We start from the raw sequence: 13,688 nt of genomic DNA, 5'->3' as shown, positions 1-13,688 counted from the left end.
TCATGACATTATAGTAATCGGTGAGCAATTTGGAGGTGGGGCATGGTACTGTGCAACAAGGAAAACAAACACTCTAACTGTTTGACTGACAGATTAAACACTGAATGACTTGCCTCTAGCAACTAGCAACTGGAGAAAGAATAGAACATCAGAACAGTTAGTTGGCTAATAATTCCGTTGACTGCATCACAACACCCTCCCAGAGTTCTCTACTATGCAGATATAAGAGTCAGGAAGCTGCAGTGATGTATAGCACTACTGCATCATGTGGCCTAAAGTCCAAATGAATTACGCTTCACCGTGCAGTGGCTTAAGACTGCCTCCTTGTGGCTATTCTTAGTACATCAAGCACTCCCAATCCCTCTACAAGTTAATTACAATTAGCTACAGTTTGTGAGTGGGAGTTGAAATAGCCTGCTCAGCACGCCAGCTGCTCATTAAAGGATAAAGCCGGCGATTTTTCACACAGATCTCTGTTTCTAGCTTGAGTTGCTGTAGCCAACAGCTAAAGCAGCCGGCAGCTACAGCGCTACACTCTGGGGGCATGATCACGGGGGCTCATGAAGATGCCCCCACAGTGTAGCACCGTAGCAACCTGGAAGCTCTAACTGTTGGCTGCAGCAACTCGAGCTACTGTAGGTAAAACCAATATTTTTAGGGTTTTTTCTTTGTACCGATAGTACTGGGTGACCTTGAGAACGGACCTTTATGTGAAAAATCTCTGGATTTCTCCTTTAACTAGAGTCACAGTAGGGTTATTAGAGTTCAGGTAGACACAATTAACCTTCTCAAAAGAAAACAACCTCATTAAAACAGAAGTTCTGAACACAATAGATTTGGGTTTTTTTTAATGACTGGTAACTTTGGCTACAGAATTTTTAGTTTAGGCTTGAATGATATTATGCATTAGAGAGCAACAACATATATTCATACAGCTTTTCGAGTCAAAACAATTGAAAAATAACCATTTGATAGCATGAAATAGAAAACAAATACCTGTTTGAACATGGCAAAAATATGCATAACACAAAGGCCAAGGAATTTCAATTAATGCAGATTTTACAAGTTAACGACAGCATTAGCTTTGCACTCAATGAATGAGGTCATCTTCTAAACAGGTTACATGGCTACAGAATGTTTATTTATGTTTTTGGAGACATTTCCAAATAACAAACAACATATATAACATAATATTAGTATTGAGAGCAGAGATCAGAACAGTTCTTTGGCTCTATAACAACAGGCACTGCAGTCAACTGGCTCATGATGAAGGATTTAATAAAGGATCAATCAGCTGGAGAAACTAAAGGATATCAGCTAGAGAAACTAAAAGCTATGAGCTTACAAAAATAAACGATATCAGCTGGAGAATATAAAGGATATCAGTTAGCGAAACTAAAAGCTATGAGCATACAAAAATAAAGGATATCAACTAGAGAAAATAAAGGTTAACAGCTACAGAAACGTATTTATATTTATTTTGATATTTCCTAAAGGATGTTTCTGTTGATATTTACAATGATATTTATTTTAATATTTCTATTTAAAATGTTTCTGTTGGTGTATGTTGTGCACATTAAGGATGTTTATTTTGAGGTCTCCTGAATCTGTCGGCTACGATACTCCATCACGCAGCGCCTCATGACGCGGTCCCCCTTGATGTCCGCTCCACTGAGGGGTCTGCCTGACAGCGGATCCGTCTGCACCCTTCAGGACAGAAGCCATTTGGGTCTCGTTGCTGACAGTCGAATATGGGTTTATACATTTACAGTGTAGAAATAATAATAAATAATAATATATGTGGTACTGGTCTCATTGCTGATGGTCATATGTGGTTTATAAATATTCAGTTTATAAAAGGCACTGTACAAAACATGTAATATGTTGTTCATTAGCATCACCTACTCTTTGAGATGCCTCTCGATGGCTAAAACATGTAATCAGGGTAGGAATTTCACGGCGGCCACGACGGCCATGGCCGTCGTAGCCCCTTGCATTGGCCGTGACGCCCCTTTGGAAATCAGAGGTTTACAGGCCACGGTGGCCTTGGTGCCCCCTTCTTTCAATATTCTGCTTTGCGTCCTACTAATAGCGATATATATGTAGCCTATGGCCTGTCAAAACAATCTTAGCATTCACAGCGCAAATTACGCAGTGGAGAAAGTTAGCGCAAGAAAGAAAGTGCGTCCAAATTCACCCATTCTTCTCAGTTGAACTACTTGCGAAGTAGCCTACTCATCACACAGACATCACAAGTATCACACGAAAGAGCTTTTTCTCAGCTTTTAAACGATGTCAGCCGCTAATTGCTGTGATGAACGGTTCGCGAGAAAAGTAAATAATATCATTCAATTTAATCATAAATTCTACTGAAGGTTTTGCGTCCATCTCCCTACCCATTCATCTCGGCGGAATACTTCACGAACCCCTCATTTAACACATGACAAACCATATATCAGAATAAACAGCAGACCTTACCGAACACAAAGGTGTAAAGCAGTCCCCTGTACAGTTAGCCGTTCCAGAGTAATCCCGTTTTGAATTTGCAGTAAATTTCAACGTACATGGATGTCTCCAAAACAAAGTTTTACACTGTGTTTAAATTGTTCCACATTATTTCATAACGGGCCAAATACAAAATAAATATTACAAATGTCGCCTAGATATCGGTAAATCAGAGGACAGCTAACTAAGAGTTTGTGAAAGTAACCTTAATGATCACAAAATGCTAAGCATGCATCTAGGCTATTTGACTTTCTTAAAGCTGAGCTGTGCTTAAATTGTTCAATACATGATTTCATAACAGGCCAAATATCAAATAAATGTTAAATATAGCCTAGATATCTGTAAATATTAGATGATCACATGATTTACAGTTATATGTAATGTGTCATGTTTCATGTTTTTGTAATGTTTCATACAGTGATGCAGGTCTACTGCAGTGAATAGGCTAAATACAACTTTGATCATTTTTATAGCCTACTACTGTATAGTTAGTGCCCTGACATGTGGCCTTTGTGCCCTCCACCAAATATGCCCAACTGAAGGCCAAGTGGCCTTGCCCCCAGAATGTTGAAATTCCAAGCCTGCATGTAATATGTTGTTCATTAGCATCACCTACTCTTTGAGATGCCTGTCGATGGCCAAAACATGTAATATGTTGTTCTGCGTTAGCGTCGCCTACTCTTTGAGATGCCTGTCGATGGCCAAAACATGTAATATGTTGTTCTGCGTTAGCATTCTGCATTAGCGTTAGCGTCACCTACTCTTTGAGATGCCTCTCGATGGCCTGGCGCTCGTACACGGTGCCGTACTCCGTCTTCACCGGATCCACAAACAGCTTCTTCGTCAGCGGGCAGAGCAGGTGAGGAGGCACCAGGGCGTAGCCAAGCTCCACACCCACCAGTTTCTGGACAACAACAACAACATCAACATAAACAACATCATCCACACCCACCAGTTTCTGGACAACAACAACATCAACATAAACAACATCATCCACACCCACCAGTTTCTGGACAACAACAACAACATCAACATCAACAACATCATCCACACCCACCAGTTTCTGGACAACAACAACATCAACATAAACAACATCATCCTCACCCACCAGTTTCTGGACAACAACAACATCAACAACATCATCCACACCCACCAGTTTCTGGACAACAACAACAACATCAACAACATCATCCACACCCACCAGTTTCTGGACAACAACAACAACATCAACATCAACAACATCATCCACACCCACCAGTTTCTGTAACAACAACAACATCAACATCAACAACATCATCCACACCCACCAGTTCCTGGAGCAGACACAACAACAACAACAACATCAACAACATCATCCACACCCACCAGTTTCTGGACAACAACAACAACAACAACAACAATCTTTCCATGGTGTATTCAAGGTACGTGGTTTAGTGAATAGGTTAACTTAAAGTAAGGGGTGATCCTCCGAATAAAGAGTTTCGGCAAAACTAAGCCAAAGCTATGGGGCTCTTCTACTGGGAGGCTAACTGCACATACCCAGACCTGCCACTAAACCACACACTTGGAATGCCCCCTGAAATGATGTTAAACAGGTGCTTCTCTGCATGTCCTCCATGTCCACTCCGTCCGTACCTTCTCCATCTCCTCCATGGTTCCACTGGCCACCACCTTAGTGTGTCTCCTGGCCGCCGCCTTGTACTTCTCCGGCGCCGTCATGAACTCCTCAGCCAGGACACTAGAACACACAGGAACAGTGAGGTCATGAACTCCGCTAGGACACTAGAACACACAGGAATAGTGAGGTCATGACCTCCTCCGCTAGGACACTAGAACACACAGGAACAGTGAGGTCATGAACTCCTCCGCTAGGACACTAGAACACACAGGAATAGTGAGGTCATGAACTCCTCCGCTAGGACACTAAAACACACAGGAACAGTGAGGTCATGAACTCCTCCGCTAGGACACTAGAACACACAGGAACAGTGAGGTCATGAACTCCTCCGCTAGGACACTAGAACACACAGGAACAGTGAGGTCATGAACTCCTCCGCTAGGACACTAGAACACACAGGAACAGTGAGGTCATGAACTCCTCCGCTAGGACACTAGAACACACAGGAACAGTGAGGTCATGAACTCCTCCGCTAGGACACTAGAACACACAGGAACAGTGAGGTCATGAACTCCTCCGCTAGGACACTAGAACACACAGGAACAGTGAGGTCATGAACTCCAGCAGGACACGAAAACACACAGGAACAGTGTTTACATAGACATATGTGTCGTGTGTATGTGTGTCATCAGACATCAGGGTAATCAGGCTCTAGAGCACTGTGTGTGAGAGAGAGAGTGAGAGTGAGAGAGTGTGTGAGTGTGTGTCACATCACCTGTCCAAAGGGTCATCAGGCTCGGGGGCGATGAGGAGTCCGTAGATGGCGTCCAGGATCTCCCTCATGGTGATGTGGGCCGAGTAGTTGCGGTCGAAGATGCTGTGGCAGATCCGCCCCACGCTGTTGACGTTGCAGTGGTACACCTGCACTCTGGTTAAGGACACTAGACACCGAACAACAGCTACAGACTCTGCAGTGTGCAGGTTACTAGTAGTGGGATTAGGCTGCTTCTGAAGTGTGCAGATTACTAGTGGAGGATTAGGCTGCTTCTGAAGTGTGCAGATTACTAGTGGAGGATTCGGCTGCTTCTGAAGTGTGCAGGTTACTAGTGGAGGATTAGGCTGCTTCTGAAGTGTGCAGGTTACTAGTGGAGGATTAGGCTGCTTCTGAAGTGTGCAGGCTACTAGTGGAGGATTAGGCTGCTTCTGAAGTGTGCAGGCTAGTAGTGGAGGATTCGGCTGCTTCTGAAGTGTGCAGGCTACTAGTGGAGGATTCGGCTGCTTCTGAAGTGTGTAGGCTAGTAGTGGACTATTAAGGATTCGGCTGCTTCTGAAGTGTGCAGGCTAGTAGTGGACTATTAAGGATTGGGCTGATTCTGCAGTACACAGGCTAGTAGTGGACTATGGTCGATGGCCCTAGTCATGTTGCTGTGTGCTGAGGCTGTGGGGTGGGAGGATATGTTGCTGTGTGCTCAGGCTGTGGGGTGGGAAGGTGGAAGGATATGTTGCTGTGTGCTCAGGCTCAGGCGATATGGCCTAAAATTCATATTGCGGTATAATTTGGGACACAGACGGTAAACGGTATATATTGCGGTATAATTTGGTGTGTGAATTTCAATATAGGTCTAGCAGGTTCTTGCATAAAATAGTCAAGATTGTTACTTATTTAAAATTTATTGTGCAAAACTGCAATTGTAGAGAACATTATAAAACTTTAACTTCCAAGCAGTATACATTTAAAACAAGGCAATGTCAATTTTAAAGTGAAACATCATTCCAGTGCAAAATACTCCTTTCCCTTACTTTTCTTAGGACTGACTTGGTTTTTGAGGAACAGCGCTACGCATTCGTTGGCTTTCCTCATATTCGACAACATGATTTGATTTCAGATGGTAGAACAGATTGCTTGTGTTACCTCTCTTTGCTGTCACTGTTGACCGGCATATTTTGCAGATTATGGTTTTCTGCTCACTATCCGACACTTTAAATCCAAACCATGTCCATATTATGGACGTTGCACCAGTCTTTTTTACGAGCTCATCCTCCTCCACACTGTAACGTCGGCGCACAAGACATTGTTAGCGTTCTCCCAAGCAGGGCATGCTGGGATACGGGGGCGAACATTTGGGGGTTTATGTCTGTATTTCTCCTAAGTTATAAGTCTAAAGTTAGCGTCTTTATTGTGACATGTTTCCCTTTTAGTTCTCCCTCGTGTGTAATCCTTTTTGTGTGGGGGGGTGCGTCCACCCCTGTATGTGTAGCGTGTGTGTGTAGTTGACCTGCTCCGTGTATATTGTGTTCTGGGTCTGTGTCCCTGCTCTCGTTCTCAGCTAATAAACCTTTGGATTGGACAACTGTCTGTGTCGCTATCAAATCGTTACAATATCTTCACCGCTCGCAGCCATTTTTCCACACCTGTGGCCTCCTCGTGATTGTTGCCGGTCCCAGCAGGCCAAGCGTGTTGCAATTTGATTACATAATGACCTATCGCAATATGCCGGTATAACAAAAATCTCTATCGTTGGCCAAATTTTTATCGCATACCGCTTATACCGTTTATATCGCCCAGCTCTAGGTGGGAGGGTGGAAGGATATGCTGCTGTGTGCTGAGGCTGTGGGAGGGTGGAAGGATACAGGGGTGATGAACCGCACCAGGGGCGGTTTGATGGGGTAGTCGGAGCCGAACTGACAGTACAGCTCAAACACGCCGTCCTCGTACGGGGTATCAGGGGGACCCCGCATCAGCAGCCTCCAGAACGCTAAGAGGAGGACAGATGGGGAGAGCACCGCTGATTAACTCATGAACTCCCCTGAGTAATTTAGCATATTAGAGCACCGCTGAATAACTCATGAACTCCCCTGAGTAATTTAGCATATTAGGATAGATGGGGAGATCACCGCTGATTAACTCATGAACTCCATACCCCTGAGTAATTTAGCATATTAGGATAGATGGGGAGATCACCGCTGATTAACTCATGAACTCCATACCGCTGAGTAATTTAGCATATTTTTCATAAAAACGTCTGTGTCATTCCCAGTACAAAGAAACGCCTTAAAATGGTAGAATAAAAATGGCTTATCTTGGCTTAATCTACTTATCCACTTTGTCAAAATCACATAATTCTACATGAAATATTACTCACTGATTTGTTTGTGATTCACTGCCATCATTTCCAGTTAAAAGAAAGTTATTGGTGATATATATATATATATATAAAAAACACTTATAATCACTGAATGATAATTAATCAGTATTAACCATCATGAAGTGGCTACAACTAACAATTGAAAATGGTGAAAGTATTTCAAGAGTTCCCAAAGCATAGCCATAGAGGAGCAAGTAAAGCAGAACATATTGAAGTTTAAGGAGGTTATAAACACACAATAATTACTCAATGAAACCCCAGTGTAAAAGGGGTCTCAATGTGTGTGTGTGTGTGTGTGTGTTTTTGTTTGTTTGTTTGTTTGTTTGTTTGTTTGTTTGTTTGTTTGTGTGTGTGTGTGTGTGTGTGTGTGTGTGTGTGTGTGTGTGTGTGTGTGACTCACTAAAGTCTTTGTCAGAGGGAAACACGGAGCAGTAGGGATGTGTGTGTGTGTGTGTGTGTGTGTGTGTGTGTGTGTGTGTGTGTGTGTGTGTGTGTGTGTGTGTGTGTGTGAGACTCACTGAAGTCTTTCTCGGAGGGAAACAGGGAGCAGTAGGGATTTGGTGTGTGTGTGTGTGTGTGTGTGTGTGTGTGTGTGTGTGTGTGTGTGAGACTCACTCAAGTCTTTCTCGGAGGGAAACAGGGAGCAGTAAGGATGGGGGTCGCAGTGGAGACTCTTCAGCTCCTCCAGAATCCGCTTGTCCTTCTCCATCAGCCAACGCCGCTTGGACTCCACCATCCTCTTCCTCACCGCCCTGTGTGTGTGTGTGTGTGTGTGTGCGTGCATGTGTGTATGTGTGTGTGTGAAGAGGGAGAGAGAAAGAGAGAGACACAAAGAGAAAGTGTGCGTGGGTGCGTGCGTGCGTAAGACCAGACTTTAGTTTGCCTCACTGAACTAGTTTGATTTAATAATCAGACACGTGTCACATAACACATAGACATGTTGATGCTACACTACTGAACTCTGGTTAAAATGTGTTAATCGTGTAATTTTTCAGAAACTGTTTAAAACTAAGAACTAGTGCAAAAGCAGTCTTACTTTTCGGTGACGGTAACTTTGCTCTTGATTTCTTCGGGCAGTTTTACGTCAGGCTGCTCGTCATAGCCACGGCGGGAAAAACCTCCACTCAGATCACCCTTAGGACAGGAAAAGAAAACACACATCAAACAAGGACAGGAAACACACGTCAAACTAGGACAGGAAACACACGTCAAACAAGGACAGGAAACACGTCAAACAAGGACAGGAAACACACGTCAAACAAGGACAGGAAACACACGTCAAACAAGGACAGGAAACGCACGTCAAACAAGGACAGGAAACATGTCAAACTAGGACAGGAAACACACGTCAAACTCAGACAGGAAGCACACGTCAAACTCAGACAGGAAACACACGTCAAACTAAGACAGGAAACACACGTCAAACTCAGACAGGTTAACATGTCAAACTAGGACAGGAAACACACGTCAAACTAGGACAGGAAACACATGTCAAACTAGGACAGGAAACACACCTTAATCTACGACAGGAAACACACGTCAAATTAGGACAGGAAACAGGAAACACATGTCAAACTAGGACAGGAAACACACGTCAAACTAGGACAGGAAGGACACGTCAAACTAGGACAGGAAACAGGAAACACATGTCAAACTAGTACAGGAAACAGGAAACACATGTCAAACTAGGACAGGAAACATGTCAAACTAGGGCAGGAAGGACACGTCAAACTAGGACAGGAGGACGCATCAAACTAGGACATGTCAAACTAGAACAGGATGCACACTAGTACCCTAGACTTTTAATGGTTCTGTCTAACCAGACTCTTGATGACTAACTGGTTCCATCTTACCAGACTCTTGATGACTAACTGGTTCTATGGTTCTATCTTACCAGACTCTTGATGGTGTCTAAAGGCTGATTCTATCTTACCAGGCTCTTGATGGTGTCCACAGGCTGGTTCTATGTAACTGGTTCTATGGTTCTTTCTTACCAGACTCTTGATGGTGTCCACAGGCTGGTTCTATGTAACTGGTTCTATGGTTCTCTCTTACCAGACTCTTGATGGTGTCCACAGGCTGGTTCTATGTAACTGGTTCTATCTTACCAGACTCTTGATGGTGTCCACAGGCTGGTTCTATGTAACTGGTTCTATGGTTCTCTCTTACCAGACTCTTGATGGTGTCCACAGGTTTCCTCTTGAGTCTCCTGCTCTCCAGCGAAAGCACCGTCTCCATCTCAAACAGCTTCAGGGCTTCTGTGCTTGTGGCCGGCTTGAAGCAGCTGCCTCCTACAGCAGCACCAACAACACACACACAAACAAACAAATTCTGACTGGTTTTCAAAGAGTCATAACTGTGCGTTTATTGTTCATAACAGGTTGTCTCAAGACATTGAGGCAATTTCGCTAGTTTTTTCCCTATTTTTTAAATTCCATAAAAACGACACGCCATCCATCCACAACTATAGTCTGGACTGTCGTGCTTGACGCATTCCATCTCTGACTGACTGACCTGTAGCGTTGGTGATTCCATGAAGCACTCGGTCATCTCGGCTGATTTCCAGAATGTTCTCGTTGCCGACCAGAGTCTCGTCTCTCCCTCGCACCAGGATGCTGTCCACCACGATGCCGGAGCTCAGCAGCTTATTGGTGACCTCCACCGGGGACTGGGAGGACCTGGGCACGCAAGGCAAGGCAGCTGTGTTTATATCAAGGCAAGGCAGCTGTGTTTATATATCAAGGCAAGGCAACTGTGTTTATATCAAGGCAAGGCAGCTGTGTTTATATCAAGGCAAGGCAGCTGTGTTTATATCAAGGCAAGGCAGCTGTGTTTATATATCAAGGCAAGGCAACTGTGTTTATATCAAGGCAAGGCAACTGTGTTTATATAGCGTGTTTCCTATCAAGGAAAGGCAACTGGATTTATATAGCGCGTTTCCTATCAAGGCAAGGCAACTGTGTTTATATAGCGCGTTTCCTATCAAGGCAAGACAACTGTGCTTATATAGCGCGTTTCCTATCAAGGCAAGGCAACTGTGTTTATATAGCGCGTTTCCTATCAAGGCAAGGCAACTGTGTTTATATCAAGGCAAGGCAACTGTGTTTATATAGCGCATTTCCCATCAAGGCAAGGCAGCTGTGTTTATATAGCGCGTTTCCTATCAAGGCAAGGCAACTGTGTTTATATCAAGGCAAGGCAGCTGTGTTTATATAGCGCGTTTCCCATCAAGGCAAGGCAGCTGTGTTTATATAGCGCATTTCCTATCAAGGCAAGGCAACTGTGTTTATATCAAGGCAAGGCAACTGGGTTTATATAGCGTGTTTCCTATCAAGGCAAGGCAACTGTGTTTATATAGCGCGTTTCCCATCAAGGCAAGGCAGCTGTGTTTATATAGCGCATTTCCTATCAAGGCAAGGCAACTGTGTTTATATCAAGGCAAGGCAACTGTGTTTATATAGCGTGTTTCCTATCAAGGCAAGGCAAGGCAACTGTGTTTATATAGCGCGTTTCCTATCAAGGCAAGGCAACTGTATTTATATCAAGGCAAGGCAACTGTGTTTATATAGCGTGTTTCCTATCAAGGCAAGGCAACTGTATTTATATCAAGGCAAGGCAACTGTGTTTATATAGCGCATTTCCTATCAAGGTAACATTCTTACACACACACACACGCACACGCTGAAACATAGCCCTAACAGACAGGGGACACTGCTACTCACGAGAGCAGCACATACAGGCAGAATGCTAGCTGCTGTTTATGAGACATACACACACACACGCGCACACACGTGCGCTGAAACATAAGCCGCTGCTTACGAGGTGTCGTAGCCATCGGTGAGGCACAGTGCGCGGAGGCGACACTCGGGAAACTGCTCCTTCATCTTGCCAAGCTCCGCGGCAGCCAGGTCCAGCGCGTCGTACAGCGGAGTGTTGCCCTTGGCCTCCAGAGACTGCATGCGTTGCTAGGAGACAGCACAAAGAACAACAGGAGAGTCATAACGCTGTCTACTGGAGAATAAATACATATGGCGTTATTTACATATAAATATATGCCATTATTTACGTACAGTCATTTCCTGTGTATTAGCCGCATTGTGTATAAGCCGCAGGGCAGTGTTTTATGAAAGTAAAAAAAAAAAAAATCATATTGATGCCATATGAACTGCCCCTGTGTATATAACTCATAGCTGAAGAAATTCTGCAAAATCAATGTATAAACCGCGGCTAATAGTTGGGAAATTACGGTATACATTAGGGGTGGCACGGTTCATGAAAAAAAATCCAAACCGTTCGGTTCGCATGTCTCGGTTCGGGGCATGTGTGCATCGTACGGTTTTGGCGGTTCATGGCGTAATGTAGCCTCATGCCCGTATGTGACCTCAGACAGTTTTTCCCCCTTTTGCGTGAAAGCAGAGGTGTGCAGTGCTGCGGGTCACGTGTTAGAAATGGCGAGTGGGAGAGATAACGAAGGCAGCACGGAGGTGGAAGATGCGCCAGCGTCGCTTAAGTCTGGTGCGGGTCACGTGTAAGTTAGAAATGGCAAGTGAGAGAGATAAGGAAGGCAGCACGGAGGTGGAGGATGCACCAGTCTGGTGTGTGGAAACATTTTGATTTTACCTATGATGACAGCAGAAAGAAAACGGTAGATAGAACTGCGATTGTGTGTAAGCATTGTGCAACATTCATTATGCTATACAGGCCCAGTGTGGCTAATCAGGAGCTTGGGGAGGGTGGGCAGGTCTGATTATCGTGAGCTTAAATATTGTTTCTGAAGTTCATTTGCGGCGCCCTCACGGCACTTCAGCAGCTTAGGATGTGCAGTCTCAGCCCCTTACTCGCAGTTTCCCGAAGTAACATTAACAAAGTAGCCCTCACAAAAACTGTTTGGAAATCGCAACCAAGTCTATATTTGCAATAGTTACGGGAAGTAGAGGCTATATGAGCAACCAAGTCTATATTTGCAATAGTTAAGGGGAGCAGGAGGCTATATGAGCAACAAAGTCTATATTTGCAATAGTTAAGGGGAGTAGGAGGCTATATGAGCAACCAAATCTATATTTGCAATAGTTAAGGGGAGTAGGAAGCTATTTGAGCGGCCGCTACGCTCCTATATTTGCAATAGTTAAGGGGAGTAGGAGGCTATATGAGCAACCAAATCTATATTTGCAATAGTTAAGGGGAGTAGGAGGTTATATGAGCGGCCGCTACGCTCTTATATTTGCAATAGTTAAGGGGAGTAGGAGGCTATATGAGCAATAGGGGTGTCACGATTCTCCAAATCCTCGATTCGATGTAATTTTCGATTTTAAAGTCACAATTCGATTTTTTAAATATTACTATTAATGCATTCCTTATATGTTATTTACTCTTTTTGGCCTTTTCCTTTTCTTTTTCGGGGGGCTTTTATTTTGAAACTGCTTTGAAACCGTTCCAACCGCGAGGTTGTAATGTAAACAGAACTTTAGGCTAAAACAGAGACGTGAAAATAGTAAAATGAAACAACACAGAATGTTAATTTGATTGTTTCAGCACACTCCGAAGAGACCCAAGGTTAGTGTTCATGGAATATGTACTTATAAATTTGCAAATTTAGCCTAACTTTGGACTGTAATTAGACCATCTTTTCACTTGCTAAGTTGAGTAGGCTAAGTTAGTTTTAATTGACGTGAATGAACGAATACTTCCACACCGGTGATTTCAAAGTAGCAAGAGGGGCTTTGATTTCGGTAGGTTGATGTGTAGGCCTATATTTTAACTGGCTGCAGCCTAAAATTAGAGTGTTGACGCTGCAGTTCAGCACGTGCATGTGTGTTTGTGCGTCTTGGCATACATGCTGGACGTGACATTGGGGGTGTGGCTGCATCGTCGATTCTACTTTTAAGTTCGAAGTTCGAGATTGAGATGTAATTTCGATCGATTTCGAAATAAAATCGAAATCGTCACACCCTTAATGAGCAACCAAGTCTATATATGCAATAGTTAAGGGGAGTAAAACATTTCCAGGGTGCAAAATTTCCAGGGTGCAGATCGGATGTATATGGTCCAGTATGGAAATGTGTGGGGTGTGTAAATGTGCGGTATGTGTAACGACAGTCCACGGTCCAGATAGACACGTTCTCCAGTGTGTATTGTAATGCGAGAGAGTTCGGGCTTCTCACGGCACAATAGCCTAGGCCGATAGAGTTCAATAGTAGCTCAATCCACAACGCACGTGAATTAAACAATAGGCTAACACAAATTCTTTGGCCAATCAACATAAAAACAAAACAATTCATAACTTATTCAGCTCTGGCACGTGTAAAACAAACAACTCAAACAGGTACATGTAAAGCAAATAATTCAGACAGACACGTGCGAAACAAACAATTCAACCAAGGCTCATTTCATCCTTTCCGTATTTCAAACAACGTTGGCCG

The 13,688-nt window shown here is 43.8% G+C and overlaps 1 protein-coding gene across 1 annotated transcript in view; it reads right to left on the bottom strand.

Annotated features, from left to right (window-relative positions):
• Positions 1–831: 831 nt before the first annotated feature.
• LOC143138681 (uncharacterized) overlaps positions 832–13,688 on the bottom strand; it is a 42,821-nt gene continuing 29,964 nt past the window's right edge. The window contains exons 18-27 of the mRNA XM_076299101.1: positions 11,089–11,234; positions 9,784–9,947; positions 9,439–9,560; positions 8,306–8,403; positions 7,885–8,021; positions 6,755–6,879; positions 4,899–5,044; positions 4,141–4,243; positions 3,267–3,409; positions 832–1,707 (exon numbers count right to left, since the gene is read on the bottom strand). Of these exons, the coding sequence (XP_076155216.1) occupies positions 1,587–1,707; positions 3,267–3,409; positions 4,141–4,243; positions 4,899–5,044; positions 6,755–6,879; positions 7,885–8,021; positions 8,306–8,403; positions 9,439–9,560; positions 9,784–9,947; positions 11,089–11,234 (1,305 nt within the window). The 3' untranslated portion in view covers positions 832–1,586. The remainder of the gene's footprint in view (positions 1,708–3,266; positions 3,410–4,140; positions 4,244–4,898; positions 5,045–6,754; positions 6,880–7,884; positions 8,022–8,305; positions 8,404–9,438; positions 9,561–9,783; positions 9,948–11,088; positions 11,235–13,688) is intronic.

Source organism: Alosa pseudoharengus, unplaced genomic scaffold, assembly GCF_046254945.1.
Source record: "Alosa pseudoharengus isolate Yale_2024_CS ecotype anadromous, Long Island Sound unplaced genomic scaffold, YU_APseudo_1.1 YU_APseudo_1.1_scf_21, whole genome shotgun sequence".
NCBI lineage: Eukaryota > Metazoa > Chordata > Actinopteri > Clupeiformes > Clupeidae > Alosa > Alosa pseudoharengus.
Note: the sequence above shows the minus strand (reverse complement) of the source record. Positions and strands in the feature narration are given on the sequence as shown.